Source organism: Solea senegalensis, linkage group LG1, assembly GCF_019176455.1.
Source record: "Solea senegalensis isolate Sse05_10M linkage group LG1, IFAPA_SoseM_1, whole genome shotgun sequence".
NCBI lineage: Eukaryota > Metazoa > Chordata > Actinopteri > Pleuronectiformes > Soleidae > Solea > Solea senegalensis.
Window position 1 is genome coordinate 32,944,822 of NC_058021.1, and position 22,373 is coordinate 32,967,194.

Consider the following 22,373-nt stretch of genomic DNA (forward strand, 5'->3'; position numbering starts at 1 on the left):
CCCTTGACTCTCAAAGCAAACACGCTCGTGTCAAAGCAGGTCAGAGTGAACTCTCTTCGATAAACCGTACGACTCAAACTCAAATCAAGAGTTCAAGCGATCGATGGTTTGCAATTTCTGTCCTCGGGGGGTGAAATTTTTTCTGGAGGGTGGGGCGATTCAAGCTGCTACTGAGAAGCTGCTACTGGCACGCTGACTCTGTGTAGTGCCACATAAGCAGAATACTCAACGCAGAGTTTTCCTTGAACACGACAACAAGAACAACCTCTCTTTTTATTATTATTATTATTATTATTATTATTATTATAAAAAAAAAAACAATAATGAAAACCGTAATGTCATAAAATGATCATTGTGTGTCGTCAGAGTTAAATTGAAATTACTGGCTTCACTGGCGACCACGTTGCAGCCACTTTATTCACAATTAAAAGGCAATTTGCAAGTCACAACATCTGTTAATGTGTTTTTGGACTGGTGTGTGTGTGTGTGTGTGTTCACACCCAGTCTGACATCAGACCCAACTGTGGGCTGGAAATCCTCAGCGTTACCAAACCAAAAAAAAAGCCTCAGAACGCCTCTCAATAACGTCTTGACCACAGGAGAAGAAGGTGAAGGTCACCAAAAATGTACCTCGCCTGTACTTCCTGTACTTAGAAGCTCTTGGTTTTGCTTCACTTGATCAGAGTCAATATTTCCAAAGATGATTTTAGAGAAGTTTAGAGCGACAGCTCATCCTGAAAGTGCTTTTTTTTTTACGGCATTTTTGTTGTGTGCCATCTTCATTTACTCTTCACCAGTAACACATATACTGACATTTACACGTGATCTCACAGGCGTTCCCTTTACTTTGACACCTAAAGTATGCAAATAGACCTTTACTCGTTTCATTATGAGTGTGCAATTTTCATGCAGAGACTTACAAAGTAGCTTATCCTCTGCATTTTACTCGTCCTTTACCGGGAACTTTTCTAGAGCTATGGGAACAGTAGGCAACTCCAGTGGACCGAATCCACTGTGACTCGTGTTTTGATCGTAGGAGGATACATGCAAACTCAGCACAGAAAGGACCTGGGCTGGACTTGGGAATTTGAACCCCCAGGATCTTCTTGCTCTAAGTGCTAACCACTGTGCCAACATGAGGGTCTGTAGTGTCCACGTGTTAGCGGTGAGGATGGTGAAGGCGTGTATGTATGGATAAGGCCTGGTTCACACCAGTCTGTGTCTCTGCTGCGTTTCCCTCATTAACGTACATGTTTTTCAGAATCAGCCGAGACACTCAAAACGACAGTGACCTGTGCCAGTTTTATGTCATCATGCTTTAGCAAACATAAGCTTTTTGTGTCACTGTATATTCAACACATTTTCACTTTCCTGAACTCAAATGAGACCCAGAGAAGATATTTGTCATGTAGTGTAGGTCACACTAAATACTTGACACTTTAACATGTAGAACAGACCAGGGCAGGACTCCTGACTGACCCACGTCAGGGTAATTGGAGATTTGAAAACAAATGTAAATTGTTGTTAATGTCATGCATGCCTTTTATTTTGAATGTTTTTTACTCAATTCACATGCACAAACGCACGCATGTGTGCGAGAGGCTCAGGTTTTTGATTACACCGTCACCTTTTTTTAACGAAGCCTACTTCAACTTTGAATTGCCTCATCACATTCATTCTCAGCAGTTGCGGTTGCCGTGCAAACAAGACAATTTGACTCCTTTTTAGGAAGAGATGAAATTAATATTGAGCAGAATTGACCTCAGCGTATTGATCCGGCTCCCAACAATATTTTCTGTTTCTCATTTTTGATTTAAAACTGCAAATATGTTACCCATTATTTTCTGGATGTACTCCAATAAAGTGATTGACAAATACTTAAACTGGCCGACAACTTGAGCACAGCGCTGTGTATCTTTAATAAGGGGCTGCATCGTGAAACAGACAAAGACAAGACAACAACCGTCCCTCTCCTTTTATACTCGCGCCTTAAGATTAGAACATGAAAAATCTTTTCACTTCTAATTAAAATCAACTTCTGAGTTTTTCCTTTTTAAAGGAGAGAGAGAGAACAGAGCCCCATCAACAGCTGTGAAGAAGACATCAGGCGTTCGGCTTTAGGCCTGACTCAGTACCACGGGCTGCGAGATATGAAAATTAATTACAGCCTTATCTCCTGCTTTAAACTGCAGTGTTGTTAATTCAGCCCAGCTGAACACTAAGCACAATACACGAGGTAATTTAAGAAAAAGAGAAAAGAGAAGATGTGAGTTTATTTTCCATGGCTATTGATTTTTTTCTTAAAGGGGGGGGTTTAAGGTTTTGCTGCTGAGGCAGAGCCTGTAAAGTCCACGGCTATTGTGGCTCCTCGGGGTTCTCTGATTTGTGTTATTACCATTTTAGACAGAGGCCAAATGTGCAGTGTTCAAAAACTCTTTCAAAAACTCCGGGGCGGCTCTTTAGAAACGTCCGACAATGCAGTATTCATGATGCCCTTTTTTGTTCCCCCCCGAGATAGCGGTGCTCCGTGTGCCGCTAAATAGCAGAATCGGTAGAGTCTGAAGCCTAAAAAGCATATTTCCCTATGCATGATGGGTCATTGGCTCTATTGTTCTGATGCGAAGAATGCACGGCCCTGCTCTCTGAAGGCACACGAGTGAACAATGTCCGCTGTGATATTGATGAATATTTAAACTGCCGGAGACAAAGTGGAGAGTTAGCTTTTGTTGTACAAATATCTGCCTTTTTTTGTGTCTTTTGTTGTCCTCGCACTGAAATATTCATAATAAAACAACTCCGTGCAACAGGTAACGTTCGCGTTACGCCGCGGCGACGCATCTTTTGAGGAGCCATTACTACAAAGCAACGCACCTGAGCGAGAGCAGCTAATAGACTTCAGATACAAGAAAGTGGGATTCTCATTCATTTTTTAATGCACTTCTTCTGTCTTTGCAAAATCGACTCTATTGTTATCTACCACTCGGGGGTTTTTGTTCGGAGAGTGTGTGTGTAGAGAGAGAGAGAGAGAGAGAGAGAGTGAGAGTGCCTTTTTGTGTCGTAAGACAAAGAGACTGATAAAGAAAGGGCACGACTCTGTCTGAGATAAAGTCAGGGGGAAAATTAAATAGTGATGTTTCTTAAAAAGCACCAACGAAAGATCACAGATTGATTTTTGTTCTTTTATTAAAAGGGGAGTCAGGAAAAGTTAACATTACTAGTGATATTTGAACAAAAATTTATTTAATTCTTTGCTGCTAAGCAAATACTGGCAGCTAAAGTTCACGGAGATACGCAGCGGGTGGCGCTAAAGTCTCGGTCGCACACAGGATAAAGGAGGAAAAACACACAGTTTCTGGTAAAACACACAGTTTTACAGAGCCTAACCCTTGCTCAACATTGTGAATTTTGTTTCCCTGGGATTAAATTTTTAAATCACGCAGGATCAAAAATTAATCAAACCAAAAAAACCAAAGGCTCTCATTTCCATGCACAGCATATGTCTGCACTGTAGAGGGAAAAAGAGAATCTTAAAGTATTTATTTCCTTTGCTTCTGTGGAGACATAATTACTCTGAATAAAGAACTGCTTTACTGTATGTATATGATATTCAAAGCCAAAATTAGTACTTCTGGCATCAATGAGTTGGTTTTGTTGGCTTAATTCGGGGTTTGGGCCAAAATAAATGCAAACAAACTCACAGAAACATTAATATAACGACGTTACCGCCCTGCCAAGCCACACAACATTACTGGCAGTAAGTACATCGTTGCATATGTCCAACTGAAGAATACATAATTACCAAAAACAAAGTAAATAGGAACAAAAAAAAGGAACATAATGTAATTTACAAAATAAAGCTTTCAGGAACGGAGATAAATGCCAGCTGGCAGCGCCATTGAGATTAAAATTCTATTTGCTCAATGACAATTAATCCTTCACATTAAGGAAGCGGTGCCAAGTCCAACAAGTATGCAATAATTAAGAATCTGAAATTGGCGTCCAGTGGTTTCCGTGCCTCAGCTAACCAACTGTTCCAGTCCTCACACTTTTTCCAAACTCCGAACATGCACTTGTTGACTCGAAACAACGTTAATCTTCAAGAGGTACATTAAAATCAGGAGGCAAATAATGGTCTCCTTGTAGATGTTGTTCATAAAAACATGTAGAAGCTTTGATTTTCCACCTTTAATGAGCTACAATCACTTCAAGTAGTTAATACTCAAGCCAACAACAATGAAAGACACAATCAGGGAGAACAGTGAAGACGCAAACATGATTTGATTAGCCACAGGGTTCCCACACCTTGATTAACATCAAATTCAAGGACTTTCCAGGACTAATTCCCTCAAATTCAAGAGCAGAATTCGCTAACACAGCTTAAGATGTGGAGGGCTAACTTGTCCATGATGGCGTTCACTTTTATTGATTTGCAGCACACTCTGCGTACTCTGGCCAAGTAAGTGTCCTTTTTGGGATCTTGGGTCAACGTTTGTAAATTTGGTGTGACGGAGATCTCGGAATTTCTCATTTCCCAGGCATCACAGGGTCGTCATTCGCTCTCTCTTTGCTTAACTTCGTTCCGCGTGGAATCTCACGTCGGCGGCGTGTTTTATGACTCCACGTCTGCCCTGCGTAGCAAGCAATGCGGGGCGTGAAACAGAAGGTGGCGCCGTAACAAACGAGGGAGACTTTCACGCAACTAACACGTCTGCTTAACTTCTTTCCCATGACCCATGTCTATTTAGGGCGATTTTCAAAAACTTTGAAGTGCCTTGAATTTTATTTTTCAAGTATTTCAAGGACCCATGGGAACCCTGTAAATATCTACCACCATCTAGCACATGCAATGCTTGGCCCCACTTTAATTTAAAGTGCATTTTAGCTGACATCTCCACCAAATGCAGTGTGATGGGTCATTATGAGTCTTAATTACTAGACTTAAAGGACTTTAACTATATTTTCCTAACCAAAACTAGGTGATTTTTCTTCTCTTTATGAACCCAAACAACTTTAACCAGGAATCCACCTCATTCCTGCAAAAAGTACAACAAACGATTGACAAAATAACATGAGCTCAAGTGTCTGTGGTTTGCATAAAGTGCAACCGTCGGCCTCCAAACTTTGAGCAGTTAATACTCGAGTCTAAGTCGATGTCTGTGCCAAATTTCTGAGGATTTTCTTCAAGGCATCCTTAAGAGAATGAGCTCACAATAATGGGATGGACAGACAACCCAAAAACAAAATGCCTCCAGCCACAGAGCAAAATATTATACGTGATCAGTCACACAAAATTGAAACTAAAAGCAAGCAGCCAAAAGACATTAGCTTTGCTTTTATGTGTTTTAATTTCCTAGTAAAATCATAAAATAATGAATTCTCATAAAGCGCCACTCTCGCGGATGAATGTTGCAATAATGGCGTGATGACATAAGAGGAGAACATGAGGTGCGTCAGACGCCCGGCCTCAAACGCGATCGTTGACCCTAATTTAAAACGTTTAATATGGTTTTTTATCAGTCATTGTCAGAAATAAAGCCGGGATAACATCTGCACTCCTCGTGCAAATAACGACGTTCATTTATCAGGCGCAGATATGCAAATGCTAACGACCTTTAATCTTCACGATATTGTGGGGGCTCAGAAGCGACCGAGGGGGCTGTACACACCAGTGTCAGATGTTCTACATAGACTGATTAGTCCTCGAGCCGATGAGTTAAAACGTGGCGATACTCCTCGGCGGCGCGATGACGTTGATGAATGGAGACGGGAGACGGTGATGAATGGATTAGAGTTCCAAAACTTTCAATCACAGGTTTCATTATCGCACCACTTTCGGCCTTAAGCTCTTTTGTCCTCACGGGAGCAACCGGGGAGATTTGGTTCGATAGTAAAGCCTTTTTCAAAATGAAGATGTGCACTCAGATCCAGGGCCCTTTGCCTCATTCACAGTAGGTTTTCATTAGCCAACTGTGGCCGATGTGAAAATGATTTACAAAGCACTTCTTTAAAGAGATTAGATTTTGTCCAAACAGAGGACTTTCTTTAGTTTTTTATCCTGGCCCTGCTGGACACTGTGTCTGTGTCCTCACTTTACCAAAAACACAATCTGAATTCAGTAAAGCATCTATATCAGGACCACTTACATTTTTTAGGACTAATTTCTCACTATTGTTCAGTCTTTTGTTACACCTTCTTGCTAACGCCACTTTATAAATGCAGAAATTAAGTGTTTTGTCATATTAGTATCATAAACGTCTGCATGTGAATGAGGATAAATAAAAAAAAAAACTGATCAAGGTCAACGTTTGCTCTCCAGATGGACACAGAAACCTAATTTACCAATAATACAGGATCTGTTTCTCGAAATTAGTGTCAAACAACTGAGGCCACATACGTTTATTGAGTTTTAGAAGACCAGAAAGTAAAGCGGTGGCAATTAAGCCTTTATATTTATACTTTTTTAATACCAGGGGAGGCAAACCGCAAATTAAATTAAACTTAACGCTAATTTTCATGCTACTGGGCAGGGAAATTGCACACAAAAAACCCCACTGACACTGCTGATAAATCTTTAACAGTCCTGAAAAGGTATAAAATATTTATGTTCTCTTATTCAAAGACGTGGATTTTTAATGTTAATTGTCCATTAATGACTGACTTTATGCATGTAAACGCTCCATTAAGAGTGATAAACTGTTTGCTTAAGAACAATAAACTTGTATACTGTTTTTTCACTAAATGCTCTTCATCATTAGAGTCAAACTCCATGTGAAACCTTTACTAACCAGCATAAACTGCAGCGATGTCATTTTGATAAACTACCGAGATGTAGCAAACGTGGCATAAAGCATTCACAACAGGTGTACGTGCAAAAAAAAAAGACTAACGGCAGAGTCTATTTTTTTTGCAGACAGAAGACTTTAACTTTACCTGACTGGGCTGCTGCCGGCGTCTAAATCCTGTGCCGTCACCGCTCCAATGATGGTGCCTGCAGGTGTGTCTTCATACACATCCATCACATACGAAGGCTTATTGAACACCGGGGGCTCATCCACATCCAAAACGTTAATCTTCACCGTCGCCGTGTCTTTGAAGGCCCCAAAGCTCTGGAATCGTGGATCCAGATGAGCATTGGAGGCATCTACTTTAAAGGTGTATGCCTTCTTGGTTTCATAGTCCAGGGGCTACAGAAACAAAACACACACACACAAAAGAAAGGAGTACAGTTAAAGTTTGATTCATTCAGGCTGTGCCGCAAAAAGTTAGTTAGCTCCTTTACTGGGGAAACTGCCAAAATTTCCAACTCAAAATACCCAAAATAAACCTAAATTGGAAAGTATTTAAGTCAAAAGTCTCACCAGGAGGAGGAATAGTGATAGTTATCAGGGCTTGGTGCTATCAGGAGTTAGCAAAGAAGTGTCCGTCGTGGCTATCTTTGTGCCTAATGCTGCTAAATTGATGGTGATGGGCTACAGGGTTCACACACCTTGATTGACTTCAAATTCAAGAACTCCCCAGGAGCAATTCCCTCAAATTCAATGACCAAATGTGCTGACACAACGTAAGATGGGAGGGCTAACATGTAATAGCGTCCACTTTTATTGCTTTGCAGCAGCATCTGGACAAGTGATTGTCCTTTTGGGTGTCTTTGGTAAGACAGAGATGTGGAGGATTAGCATTTTAGGTAAGACCTCCACAAAATATAGGCAGATATTTTTTTGCAGTGTTATTGCAGAATTACTTCAGAAAAGCACTTCATTCCTGCTGAAAGCGCAACAAACGGCTGATAAAATAACTTTAGGAAAGTGAGCTCAAGTATCTGTGGTTTGCATGCGAGTACATTGCTGACATTTGATCCTGGCGACTGCCTTTGGGTTTATTTTAAAATCATAATTGCGCAGTGGTCTCGAGGAGAATCTGCGAGTGCTCCTGCTCATCCCGGTACGAGCTTTAAGAGCTCTCGAGAAGACGCCGTAGCGGAATAAGAGCATCGGTGTTGACAGCAGTTTGTCCTCAGTTTACTTTTGTTTCTCAAGCATTTTTCAAGGATGAGTGACTCCAAAACAGATGTCAGCATCGGCCTCTTCATAGCCAACAAATTCAAGGACTTGGGTGATTTCCAGTAAGGAAAGACACTCAAATTACTAAGATCTCTCAGCTGCGTGAGAGGCAGAGAACGTGAAGTAGTGATATCGGGTTATCAGATATGATATTATTGCTGATTATGACAGCTTTATATTGAGTCGGTGAATGTATGGATCCGTTTTCATGTAGTTCCTGACCGGGATGATGTTTTTGCCCCCAACACTTGTGAGGAAAGTGAAGCCCGTTCAGCAGAACTTCACCTCTTTTGCGGCGTTCTTCAAACAACTGCTCAGGGGGTTCATATGTTCTACACCTTCGAGCTGCTGACATATCAGCTCAGGGTCAATTAGTCAAAAAGCAAGGGGAGGCATTGGCATCCGCGGCATGTCTCCCACTGAGGTGTAAACATCCGACAGCAGTGACACCCGCGCTCGTGCTTCCGCCCGTCTCCTGCCCGCTCATGCGTGACCGACCGTACTTGGCGAGCTTGCGGTCGGTCACGCTCCGCTGCCCTGGAGTCACATGAGAGACATTCTCGTTCGGTGTACTTCAAATTGACTAACATGTAACCGCCATGGCAGCGGCGCTATCTCTCTCTGCCCCGGGACGTGAGCTTTTCGTCTGGCGTGTTGTTCTAAAAAGACACCGAGTGAGAACAGCTGGTAATGGCGCTGTGAAATGTGCGAAGAAGACAGCGAGCGAGTGCGAGACGAGATTGTGGTGGAGAAAGTGTTGGGGGGGAATGGATGCACGATAAATATGACCAATCATCTGTATGAACTAAATGCACATGAATTAGCGCTATAATTAGAGTACAACCACCAGAAGTGATCAGAGGCTGTGTAGCCGTGATTTCACAGGAGTAGCAGATGCTTCTCGAGCCCCTCCCGTCTCGCCTCTATCCCCCATGCTTTCACGCTCTTTCTGCTGCAGCAGGTGTCCGTAAAAAGAAGAAAAGAGGAGGAAAAAAAAAAGTGAGAGCTATGTGAAGGCAAGCCAATCTGAAACCAATCACTGACCATCAACCGCCATGATTGGTTTGATTACAGTGTGCCAGATGCAACTGGCCCGGGCCCTGCTATGAGATCCTTCAACAGGAAATACACTCTGTCCCTTTCAATCTCTCTCAAGAAGTAACGACACGACACAGAAAGAAGACTAAGAAAGCGAATGAACTGGATTCCTTTTCGGTGTCATTCAACGCGAATGCCACAAACTAGGCCAGAATTTAGTTTTTGCAAACAACAGCCGTGCCGTGTTCGCACCGGACGCGGTTTGGAGCGTTGGACGTTGGTCGCCGTATTTCAAGCAGAAGTTACGGGCATTTACGGGCAAATTGTGGAACCTAATGTTGTGCGGTTTCACAACAACACCACCCGTGGCGGGACACGACTTAGTGGGGTTCACCGCTTACTTTGGCAGCGCCGTACAGATGAGAACCTCTTCCAGCGACACTTTCGCGTCACGAGCATGCGAACTTCGCAACAAAACCACACAAGACGATAGAGATAGAGCTCACACAAAAAAATTATATGCCTGCCGTCACGCCAGCACGATTCTTCGTCAAAGTTGAAAGATTTCAACGCGATGGGTTGCGACGGGCGCGATAGACACACGCCTACTTGTCATACAATGAATTTGCATATAGCAGCAGTCTCCAAGGTTTCTAAACCGCAAATGTGTTTGATATTTACGTTTATTTTCTTCTATTGACAGGGGGACAATACATTCAAGCACTTTTTCCTTCTGGATAATTAACCAGTGCTCAAGCTCGTTTGTTCCGTTCCTGGTTTGGCTGTAAAATAATGAGATATATTAAAACATGATACAGTAAAAAAACAACCAGAGAGACCAGCAATAAAGGCAATACCACAAAGTTTATGTCGATACAGCTTGTGAAAAAGGGAGCTGTGTTCTGTTCTCAGCTGTACGAAATGGCAGAATTGGCTCCTGCACGTGCCGTGTACACAAATTGGGTATAGCGACAGATGCCTACATTAAAGAGAAAAAGAGAGGGCAAAGACTGTGAGGTGTGACTGTACCTGTGAAGCGACACCTACAAAGGAGCTGAAAGTGCACAGCGGTTTGCAGAGTATCCTGCTGGCGCCATGTGAATTACAGCGACGTGGCATCAAAGTCTTTACGTTTCACAAACTCCCAAATGAATGCTTCAGGATTATATTCCAACACATCATGGGAACACTTTTGTGCTGCAAAACCACAGTGGATAAAGTCGAGTGAGTAGCGTAAGGATGCCGGCAAAAGATGGGGGCAAACGACGCGAGGGAAAGTAGTCGCGACTCAAACTCAAACATCTGAGATTTGAAGCCCACTTTTCATACACTAGTTTTTAGAACACTCTTTTTTAATAGTTCTTTGATCAAATAAACTGTGCACCTAGATGGTATTGCCACCATTTTTTGTTTTAATTAATTTACTTAAGTTGAGTTTTTAAGTTGGATGGCGTAGTGGTTAGCACTACATTTTGCAGCAAGAAGACTTGGCGTAACAGGCCATAGTATACTCCCTGTCCAGATTAAACTAGATTAGATGCTAGATTTAACCCCAGAGTACACACTACCAGACAATACCTCTTATGTAAAGAGGTTTTGATTGTATTTACACAAGAATGACTTAATTGTTCAACATTTTATTTTGTTTCTGACTCATTTCAAGAGCATGTTTTATTTTTGGCCAAAAATATAGATTATTCCCGGGTAAATACATGTTCCTGTTCATGAATATTAGTGAGTGAATATACTGTGTAAATGTAATATAGGTGAATTGGACACTGGTTGAGTGTTGCCAACTGCAATGCCGCAATACAAAAAAAAATGGAACGCCTAACATGAGGCTCTGCTTGTGCCGTGCCCAGATGAACAGCTCAGCTGGAATACACGCACAGGTGAAGGAGGAGGAAGAGGAGGAGGAGGAGGTGGACAGCAGGAGGCGAACACCAGGCTTCATTAGCCACAAATCTCCCTGGGGGGGGGGACACAGCAGAGCCCCCGCTACCTCCATCTATACATGCCACATAGCCACAATTTACGACAGAGGCCCAAACTCTTCATAACTGTCTCATTTCCATGTAATCCTACAGGAAGCTCTGAGACAGACCTGTGGAGTGTGATGGGGTGAGATGCTCTTTTCACGCAGGGACAGTGTTGACTCATGCACACGGCAGGGGATCCAGGAGAAGCTGCTGACAAATAATTATGTTAAAGGGAAGAAAATCATATTTAGATTGACAGCTTTTTTTTTCTGTAAAGCATTCGATGAAATGTATTATGACGCGGCCATTTTTTCACTTGACCTTTAGAGGCCGTGTTGGCCAAACCACGATTACACCAACTTTTAACAGATAACATTCTGGTTTGGTATAAAACAATGCTTCTAATGATGAATATTAGACTGTATACGAACACAGCCACTAGTTTTTCCAAATATGGATTTCCGCAGTACATACTCCATCTTAAAAGTTGTATAAATCTACATTTTTCACATTTACATCTCACGAAATAAGAGCTTAGGATTTAATGGTAGTGATTTTCCCATTAGAATAATTGGCTTTACAATGTTGTCTATTTGTTACACAGCCTGTAAACTTTTAGTCTCACATATAGAATGCCCATTATTAATCTACTCATATATATATATATATATATATATATATACAGTATAAATATATATTTTTTTATTTTTTTATTTATTTATTTAAAAACACTGTGGCTTGTGTATTTCTTTAAATCACAGTCATCGTGTGTGGCTCTAAGCTGGATGTGGGGACAGGGACGTGGAACTTTGCTTTAATGCGGCAGTAATTACTATCCCTGTAAAGAAAACACCACAAGTAACAATAAAAGGACATAATGTGTGATGGCACTGAGGTTAAATGATGCAAATCCTTTCTATATGGAAATAAAATTAAGCTCCGAGCTAAGCTACATCTGCTGTTGCTGGACTAGTAAAACCCAACTTCTGCCCTCATTTACCGCCGCGTGTCGCCACATTAACACGTGTTAAACGCCACTGAAGTTCACTAACGGCATCAAAATAAATAAATAAATATGACGCCACCGCGAGACAAAAGTGTTGTTTACGCGCGATGTTCTCACCTTGCCAGACGCCCCGTGAACGAGGTAATGGGCTAACATTAGCGGCTAACGCAAACAGACTGATTGATCGGGAGCTAAATGGCTGTCGGGTCTATTTTTTTTTGCCCAATAAATCACCATTACACGGCCACTCTGTTATAAAATTAACTTGAGCTAATTTGAGGTATTTATCCAGTCTGGTGAGTTAGACACAATAGATGGTGCTTCCGTCAGGACTGGGGGGGGTTGTGAAAATTGGTTGCTCGTTAAATTGCTGAAGAGGGGGAAAAAAGATCACATCCCGGGAACAAACTGCAGCTCGTTGTTTCCCCTCCACAGATGGAGGAGGCACAATGCAGAACTCTGCAAGGGCAAATCACACAGATTCATTTACATATTTAGTTTTTCTTCACATATATATATGTCCAAAATGGTAGGATGGTCAGAGCATCTTCTGTTGTTAAAGCGGAATGAATCGAGGAGGTAATGAGAAACTCAGGAGTTAATGAGGAGATGTGCTAAAGGGTCAACACTTGACTCGGGCTGAATCTAATCCGATGTGGCGGCCATAGGGGAAATTTCCCTGGGAAGGGAGAGAAATGGTCAGTCACTCTCACACAGCATGTTATCAATTTTCATTTCCCCCCTCACCACCACCACCACCATCACCGTCCTCGACGATGGCCTACTTTCTGCCCACTGAGCTGCACGAGGAGCGATGTGTCACTCTCAAAACAAGCTCGCAAAAAAAACCAAACCCACCATTGCATGTTCACTGAACGCCTCCGAGCGGCCTCATTATGGCTTCAGTTGTGTTAACACACCGCCACTTCCTCATTGGAAGCGGACACAATGAGGAAGTGTATCGACGGGTTGGAATTGTTAAGGAGGACAGAAGCGAGGTTCCTCTCATGTCAGCGCCGCTGCTCCTCAACATCACAACAGAACACACTTGAAATTCTAGACGTGGTGCTTCGCCCCCTTTGATATGTTAATGTGCACCTTCGTTGCACTGGCAGTGATACTGAATGAAGGATCTTTTTTTTCTTTTATTTTTTTTGGGTGGGGTTTGCCAGAACCTGTTATATTCAATGGTGAATTTGTATTCGTTTTAATTTAGTACAGGGCACTAATCAAGGCGTTGCAGTCTCGCAGGTGCAGTTTTCCACTTCACACGTGTCACAAAGTCCTTACCTTGCTGCAGAAATGTGGACGTGCTTAATGGCAGAGGTGGGAAGAGTACTGGAATATTCTACTCAAGTAAAAGCACCACTATTTTGATGAAATTGCACTTGGAAAGTACTGGTCTAAAATGTAATCAAGTAAAAAAATAGCTTGTTTAAAAGTTACTTAGTTACTTGGGGTTGGGGTTCTTTCTTGTGTCGTGCAAAAAGGACAAGGGAACACAATTCTCATGTGAATTGTTTCTAATTGAAGGCAAACTTACAAATTAAAGTGCTGACAAAATAAAATATGTAAGCACATAATGTATCAGTCACAATGGGTCAAAGGTCACCAATTCTTTAACTTTCTCCCTCACTCAGGGACCTTAATTGAGGCCAATTCACCTGTCCTTGTCATTCGCCTGTCCTCATCGTTCATTCACCTGTCCTCATCGCTCATTCACCTGTCCTTGTCGTTCATTCACCTGTCCTCGTTGTTCATCCACCTGTCCTCGTCGTTCACCTGTCCTCGTCATTCACTTGTCCTTGTCGTTCGTTCACCTGTCCTCATCATTCACCTGTCGGCTGTCCTCATCATGCACCTGTCGGTCGGGTCTCACACCACCTGTGTCGGCTGTCCTCATCGTTCACCTGTCCTGCTCAATTTCAATAATGCGAGTAAATGTAATTCACTACTTCTGCTTATTGGTGAAGTTTAATGCGATAACGCTGCACTTTGGCCGGATTGTGGAGTCTATTGAAAGATAATGTATAGCTATTTTCTCTTGAGACACCTGCACCCACTGCAGTGTCACTTCAACTCGATTAAGATAAAGCAAGCATTTCATTCACATTTCTCATGATTATGCATTATCTCATTAAGCCGTCTCTCAGTTTTTGCCTGCAACCAACACTGAGCAATTAATCGTTTTCCTATGGAAATAGCAAAAAAAAAAAAGCAATTAGCAAATAGCAAAAGTTGCAAATGAAACTCTCTGTATGTGATTGCTCTGTTATGTGCCAATGTAATACATGCTGCAAAATGATTCTTGTCTCATGTAGTAATGTTCTGTTGTTTTTTTTATGATCTATAATATACACGTTTGGTCCATAAAATGAGACCCAAACCTGGAAATGATGATGTTCTCAAACGTCTCGTTTTGTCCACACACCAAAATTATTCAGCTTGAACGATGTCTTTGTTGTATGGAGCAAAGAAACCAGAAAATATTCATAAATCACTCAATTACGGTGTATAATGTATAATAATTATTGTAGGCGTCGCTGCTGCTGCTTAGGCGTCCTGTCACTGAACTGTCCTGTGATTGGTCCCCGTCTCCCACCATCAGCGAGAGTCACTCCATGTCTGGAGAAGACATGGAGGAGCAGAACGTTCACTCAGTCTGTATTATACTGAAAGGTTATCGTGAAATTTACAGTAAAATATGGTGTCAACTGCAGCTTTTGGGAGAAAATCAATATGAACAGAAAGATGTTACTCTTTTTATTTTGTCCTTTCCTCTCTGCTTTTCCTCCGCCCGGTATCGAATGTTACCTCGCAGTAGAGTTTATTTTCGGCGCGCTGGTTATTTTTGTGGGGGAAAGCGGGCTGATATGCATAATTAATAGCTTCTCGGGTTGTTTGTGTGTTCACTCGAGTAGTACTACAGCAGAGTTCAATATTTTTCTGGCACTGATACAGAGGGCGGGGGGTGGGGGGGGGTCGGTATTTTACTAACACCCATGGGTAAATCCAGACTCAAGATCCTTTATCACGGGCGCAGTGAGTCAATAGCGAGCTAATTCTGTTTGTTTGTGCTGAACCTTGCAGACGCCGGCGAGTAAAACACAGCAAACGTTGTTTAATGTGTGATAAGCAGGTCAGCCTTAAATCCGTTTAACCACACGTATTATGTATTTACAATGCAACTTATGAATCATTAACACCCACTCCACATGTCTCATCCTCCGGGAGCAAATCAAAGCTCAGCAAAAAAAAGAAAGAAAACATGCTTGGAATATTAGAAATTCTAATTGTGGCAACACATTTCTCCAGGGAGAAGCACGATGGGACGAGGCTTGGTGCTCAATTCTGTCGAGGGCGAAACCTTTTATACCCCCATGATGATGGTGGTGGCGGTGGTGGCCATCATCTGGGAAACTAAAGATTCAGAGCCTGTTGGGTTGCAGTAAAGCTCTCACCGTGCCGACAATGCCAGATAAGCTGTCGTGAGTGTGACCTCTGTTTCTGGACGACTTCTGCAGCGTAATTGTGATCGTTTACAATAATGGACCAAGGGGCAGCATTCGGGCTTGGTTTCTGGGCGAGGACCCGGTGGGGCTCGTTGGATTTCTGTCATTTTTAGGACAAGATTTGGATGTTGTTGTTCCTCCTTGATCTATCTTTGAGGTCACTTATCTTTTCTCTCATCTGCCACGTCTGGTACGGCATCTCCACCATCATCATTCCACCCGCGTCCGTTTTCCACGTTTACGGTGGTTAGTCCGTGTCGTAGCTCTTGTTTGAGGTCTGCTAGCGCAACTGTCTTGGTTGTCCGTTTTCCTCTGTTGTGTCGTCCTCGAGTTTTCCAGCTTCACTTGCAGAGATTATCCCAGGTAGTTTTTCAGTTCTTTGTCTTGCCTCTGGTTAGTTTGTCGTGGAGTTAAATGTATGTAGTTAGTTTTGGGAGAGTAGTCTTAATGCCAGCTAAGCTTCGCTCATTATTTTTGGACTGCAACTGGACTGCAGTGTGAAAATATTCACCCCGATTGCGCCGATTGGCAATTATAACTCCGGCCTCACATTTCTATTTATGTGAATGAAAGGTCACTGACTGCAGATCTGGTGACTGACAGCCAAAAGACCTTTCACTGGCTTTGTGCCATCAGCCATCAAACTGACCGCAGGGCACAATGAGCTTATCATCAGCAAAGAAAAGCATGCATGCATCAGAGAGTCATTTGATGTTCCCCCCCTCTTTAATACCACAGGGTTCTGACACTGTAGAAAGAGATGCTCACTTTATTGTGCTGCCATCAGTCACATCATCGGCCTGTGTCCTCTGCTGCCTCCAAGCACCAACCCACCCCCCACCCCCAACACGCCAATGCTCACAACGCTGGAATGCCATTCAAGCGCCTTGCCAGCAGCTCTGTCCACACTGCAGTGGAGTGGACTGTGTGACTGTGAAAGACTCACGATGCCTCTTCTAATAGGACTGTGCTCACCATGGGATGAGCCCCGAGATACCAGTTTAATCTATTACGCCTTCGCCTCCCCGGGCCACCAGTGGGAAGGCACTTCATCGACTCCTTTGCGCGACCTCCTCAGCCTCCTCTTTGTCACTCTCTCTCCTCTCTCTTTCCGTACTAATTCCCCTCCCCGCAGCAACAGACGTGCACATGCACTCTCACGCCGCACCCTGCTCGGGCTGCGTGGTGAGGTGTTATTCCTCGGCGTCGGGGCACCTGCTCCTCCTGCTGTTCTGAGGTATTGTCTCTGTCTTCCCCTCCTTGCGTTTGGCTCCTTTCACACCGGGGCCTAAAATAACTCATTTCACCTCCCACTGGAACATTCAGCACTATAATCAATAGATTAGTCTCAACTCCTGTCTGTGAGCGGGACCCGTGGTATCATGCAGCTGCGCGAGCTTCCAGATAAAAAGGGCTATCACTCTGGAGGCACGATATCCTGCAATTACCCCAATATAGAGATTACCTATGGCTTTCAGACACTTTTCTCAAGGTAGAGACGATTTGGAATGTATGACTGTGTCCTCGTGTAAACTGTAATCTGCATTAGCCGAGAGCGCGTTGTGTTCTTTAGTATTCAGCCAACATTCATTGCTGATTTCTGGCCTTCAGTCAGGTTAGCAGTCTGTTCATTTAATTTCTCCTTTTGGCCATATTTCCCTTTCCTTTCCCTTCCTTTCCTTTTTTTTTAACTTCCTGCTTATATCTCGGCAAAACTGAAAGGCAGTAATGGCCTCCACTCCACTATGAAATGATTTACTGTTCAAACAGCTCAGTAATGACATTTCTGATGGAGAAATTAGGCCGCAGTCACTGTCTGGTTTTAGTGAAATTAAGTCCTTAATTGATGGCAGGGGAGGATGAAAAGGCTTCTTGACTCCAGTTCTGCCAATAGCTCTGACTTTGGGGGGGAGGCTAAATCTTTGAGTGGAGGCAATTAGTAGCATTTGTTTTCCGATGCAAATGTTTATCAATGTTTATCAGTTTGCACAAGCACTTTTCTTAAATGTCACACGTTCGCCGTGACAGCAATCACATCAACATGCTGCGCTTTGGGAATAGAGAACATGGAGCCTTTTGCAAGCCGCATAATCCATCTTTTTTAGAGTGATGCTTCCTTAAATAGCACTTTCCAGTCGCAAAAACCTGCTCCAACATCATATCATGACTAGTTTATTGTAGAGTATAAGTATAAAATGTGCAGCTAAGATTCTCTAGTCCCCTCAATAATCTTTGCTTCTTAATCTAAACCCTTGAAACAAATGACGGGAGTGCACTGCACCGTAAAGACGGAGTAATTATGGACACAGTGAGCACAGCAATCACTTAAAGAAGACAAAATTGAATAACTCTGGGAAAAACTGAACAACCGCAAACCCCTCGTACACTGACTGCATTTTGTACTTTTCAACCTTGGTTGAACTTGACTTGGTACATTGTGACGGCTCGTATGATTCCAAACACCATGTGTCTGCAGTCACACAGCGATCCAATCTCGCTGGCGCAGGTTCAACGACTGCGACAAATAAGCAACAACAAAAAACCCTCTACTGAGGTCTTTCATGTCGGACCTTTAAAATCAGATTTTCATTGTTTTTGTCAAAATTCAGAGTTCTCTTTAATCTTAGAATCTGGCTTTAATGTCAGATCTCAAATTAGTTTTTCTCTCAATATTCTGAGATAATTCTGAATTATTTTTATTTAGTTTTCTGAGATTAAAAATCAGACTTCATCTCAGTTTCGGACTTTAAATTCTTAAATTGTTCATATTCTTTCTGAGAAGAATTAGAATTCCAACAATAATCTCAGAATCTGGCTTTAATGTCAGATCTCAAATGTGTTACTCTCTCAGTATTCTATCATAAAATCAGACTTTTTTTCCTCAGAATTCTAACTTCAATCTCAGCATTTGAGTTTAAAATGTGGCCCTGACCCCCTTCCACACAATAGTCTTTTTATATAATAAATGATCTTCTTTTCAGGTTCATTTATCTGATTTATCTTTAAGTTGATTAAGTAGATTCCTTCATAGTCTGTCACCAACATTGTTTTGCACTCTTAAGCACTTGGACAAAATGAATGTATATTTGAAAATATTGGGAACAAATGAAACAAAAATAATGAATAAAAGTAGATAAAGAGAAGAAAAAAAGGGATACAATGGCTGTGATATTCTCTTAAATCAAACAGTTGTGATCCTTTCCTTTATGTATGAATATCTGCATCAGTTTGGAGTGGAGAAGTTGCCTGACTTGACTTCTCTACATTATTTATTTGTCTATTTTTTATTTTTTTTATTTTTTGAATGCCTGCCAGTGACTCTCTGTGACAGTGTTTTGTGGAGACATGAGTGCCAGAGGTCTGCAGCAAACGCTCTGTATTCAATGCACTACGGCTGCACTGTAAAGTGACACAGTGGAGAGTTATAGTCTCGTGTATTAAAATGGATTCGCTGAATGTGAGCCAGCAGAGAGCGCGCGGTTACAACCGCGCCGTCCTTTGAGAGTCAGACTAACGCTCAGAGCAAATTTGGATTACGCATACTGTTTGTTGACGTCTTTTGTTCTTCCGGGAGGAAAATACGCAAACGTTTAAAGGGACAAATTACTTTTTTATTTGACAGACAGCTTCTTTGAAACGCACAGTATGTCGTTTTTGCCACTAGGGGGTCTCTCAATCAAGACAATAACAAAAAACTTAGTTTGAGGACGTTGGGGAGCAGCGTGGGATCATGGGAGTTGTTGTTTGCTTTTGGTTGACGGGCCTTACAACATGGAGGGTTTGATTCCAGACTCCACTTACTCAAAAACCCTGAAGCCCAAGTTGCTCCTGATCGCTGTGCTGGAATTATGTGGCTGTACTGTACACATGTGCGAGTGAATGGGTTTGAATGGGTGAATTTGAGTGTACAGACCATTACTGTTAAGTGGATTGATTTGGTAGAAGTTGATGTCATTTTTTTAAAATATTAAAAGCCTTAAAGTATGATTTACTGTAAATGTCATTAAGTATGAAAAAGTACTTAAGTTTCAGAAGTAAAAGTATTTTTAAAAAAATTAGGATAGAGCCATGGTGGCTCAGTGGTAGGGTGAGTTGTCTTTCAACTGGAAGGTTGTGGGTTCAATTCCTCCTCTGCTCTGCTAGTCGATATGTGTCCTTGAGCGCGATGTAAATACAGACCATAACATCAACTGCGGTTTTATTTGGTAGTAACGAGTAACAAAGAGAGTTAGAGGAAATGTAGTAAAAGTTGCTAGAAATATAAATAACAAAGCAAAAGTACAGATACCTGAATTTTGTACTTAAGTACAATAACAAAGTATTTGTATTTTGTTACATTACAGCACTCATTGGAAACATTTTGGCTAAAACTATTTAACAAAATATAGCATAATAATAATAATAGTGCAATATAATAACTTTAAACTCTCGTGTCAAAAGTACTTAAGTTTAAGTAAAAGTATTAAGAAAGGTGAGGATTTAGGATTGAGCCATGGTGGCTAAAGGTTGTGGGTTCAATTCCTGGCTCTGCTAGAACAGAAAAGCTCGATATAAAAACAGACCATAATACCAACAAAGAGAGTTGGGGGAAATGTATTGTAGGAAAGTCTCCTGTTTTTCTAACATGTATAGTAAAAGTATTTTTACTTAATATCACATAAGACAACTTGAGGATCTTGTTCCCTCACAGTAAAAGTGTGTGAGTCCCTGTCCTCTTTGAATACATCTGTATCCACACGTGCTCTTTCCATGTACATGATGTTTGTCTGTGTGCTCACATTTGTCTGCACATTTCCCTGGGAATTCATCAATGGATTTACCTATTGTCTCCTATAATCTTATGTTTTGCAGATGTGACGTGTGGGGGCCCCCCCTCACTCCCCATGCGTCTGTGCCTCTATGTTTGTTTGTTTGTTCTTTCTCCTCCTGTGTCGGCAGACTGGGAAACAGATGATCGTCCTTTGAACCCATTACTCAGCCTGATCCTCTTATCATAACCAACCTTTCTGAGTCTCTAATTTAGAGTCTGCCAAATTCTGCTCTGTGTACGATGTCGCTTTCGTCCCTGTCCTGCTGTTTTTGTTTTCTATTAGACGTGTGTGTGTGTGTGTGTGTGTTCTTGTATTTGTTACCTCTGTAGGACATTTTCTGGCATAAACACTGACTGTCAGGATCAGTAGTCCTCGTGGAACCCAAAACCTGGTCCTAAGGAGGCAGAACCTCCATATTTAGTTGAGTTGAGATTTGAATTGTCCACATGAATGGGAGTCAATGCAGTTCCCTAAAAAGAATAGCTGTGTGTGTGTGTGTAAATATATATATATATATATATATATATTTATTTGTATTTATGTCTTTGTGAGGTCCAAAAAACATACAAACCTATCTTTGTGAGGACAATTTGACCTTGTGGGGACCTTGTCTCGGCCCCACAACTTTAAAGGCTTTTTTTTTTCAGGGTTAAGAACTGGTTTTACGGTTGGGGGAAATGCATTATGTCTATAATGCGTCCTTACTATGATATAAGAACAAGATTGTGTGTGAACAAAAACCATCCAGATTGCTGTAGATGTGTGTATTTACTTGTATTTGTGACCTCTTCGTGACATTTTCTGGCATAAACACTGAGCTTGTCAGGACCTGGAGTCCTCATGGCGACCTAAACCTGGTCCTAAGGAGGCAGAACCTCACATTTAGTTGAGGGCTAGGATTTGAATTTTGGTTGGTTTAAGGTTTGGGTATGGTATTGACTGGATATGGTTAAGGTAAGGGACAATTCTTCTTTTTGAGGTCCAACAAATGTACAAACCTATCTTTGTGGGGACATTTTGTCTGGGCCCCATAACTTTAAAGAGGTTTTTCAGGGTTAAGACCTGGTTTTAGGGTTAGGTGATAGGGAATGTATAATGTCTATGAAGTGTTCTCATTATGATATAACAACAACTGTCACACCTAAAAATGACTGTTTATGGGTTTTAAGGTTGGGTTGGGACACAGCTGTGGTGGTTAAGGTAAGGGTAAAGACTAATGAATGCTGTATCTGTGAGTGTCCTCAGTATAGGACTCGTATTTGTTACCGCTTTATGACATTTTCTGGCATAAAGGCTGAGCTTGTCAGGACCTGTAGTCCTCATCGAGACCAAAACCTGGTTCTAAATGAGGCTCAGATTAAGCTTGGGAACACTGCTTTGTTTATTAAGCTGTCCAAAATGAATGGAAGTCGGTTGCCGTGTCCTCGGAAGAACAGCCGCGCAGACCTGCATGTGTGTCTCTGGCAAGTCAAAAGAGGGAAACGCACAGAGGGAGACGGGTGGAGAGGAGGAATTGTCTGCACACATTTGCACACCTGTCTCTGGGGATATTCTACCAATCTGAAATAAGACAAGCCTGTGGGCGGGTCAGTATTCTGGGAACAACTCATCTCCAGCTCTATACCACCTCCTCCACACCACGTCTCCAAAGCACGGCTCGTTCTTTCCCCCTTCTCCCTTCTCCTCCTCGTCCACATCCTGCTGAAATCCCCACTCTCACATGTTGTTTTCATAAATGGCACCGCGGGGGGGGCCTGGTCAGTTATACCCTGCAATCAACAATGGCTTATTGTGCAGCCAGGTCCCACTGTGTGGGGACTCTCTATATCACGCTGCCTCATTGTTGTTATGTGGAGGTAAAACAATTAGAGGGAAAGATGCATCTTTTACCGTCCGCCCAGTGTAAACATGACACAAACAAATAACTGTGTTCATTTACATCATAATTGCTCTCTGCGTCTCTCTGT

General features: G+C 42.1%; 1 protein-coding gene across 1 annotated transcript in view; it reads right to left on the reverse strand.

Moving 5' to 3' along the window:
• LOC122774891 (cadherin-12-like) overlaps positions 1–22,373 on the reverse strand; it is a 128,741-nt gene that overhangs the window by 21,281 nt on the left and 85,087 nt on the right. Inside the window, exon 7 of the mRNA XM_044034483.1 lies at positions 6,931–7,184. Within this exon, the coding sequence (XP_043890418.1) occupies positions 6,931–7,184 (254 nt within the window). The remainder of the gene's footprint in view (positions 1–6,930; positions 7,185–22,373) is intronic.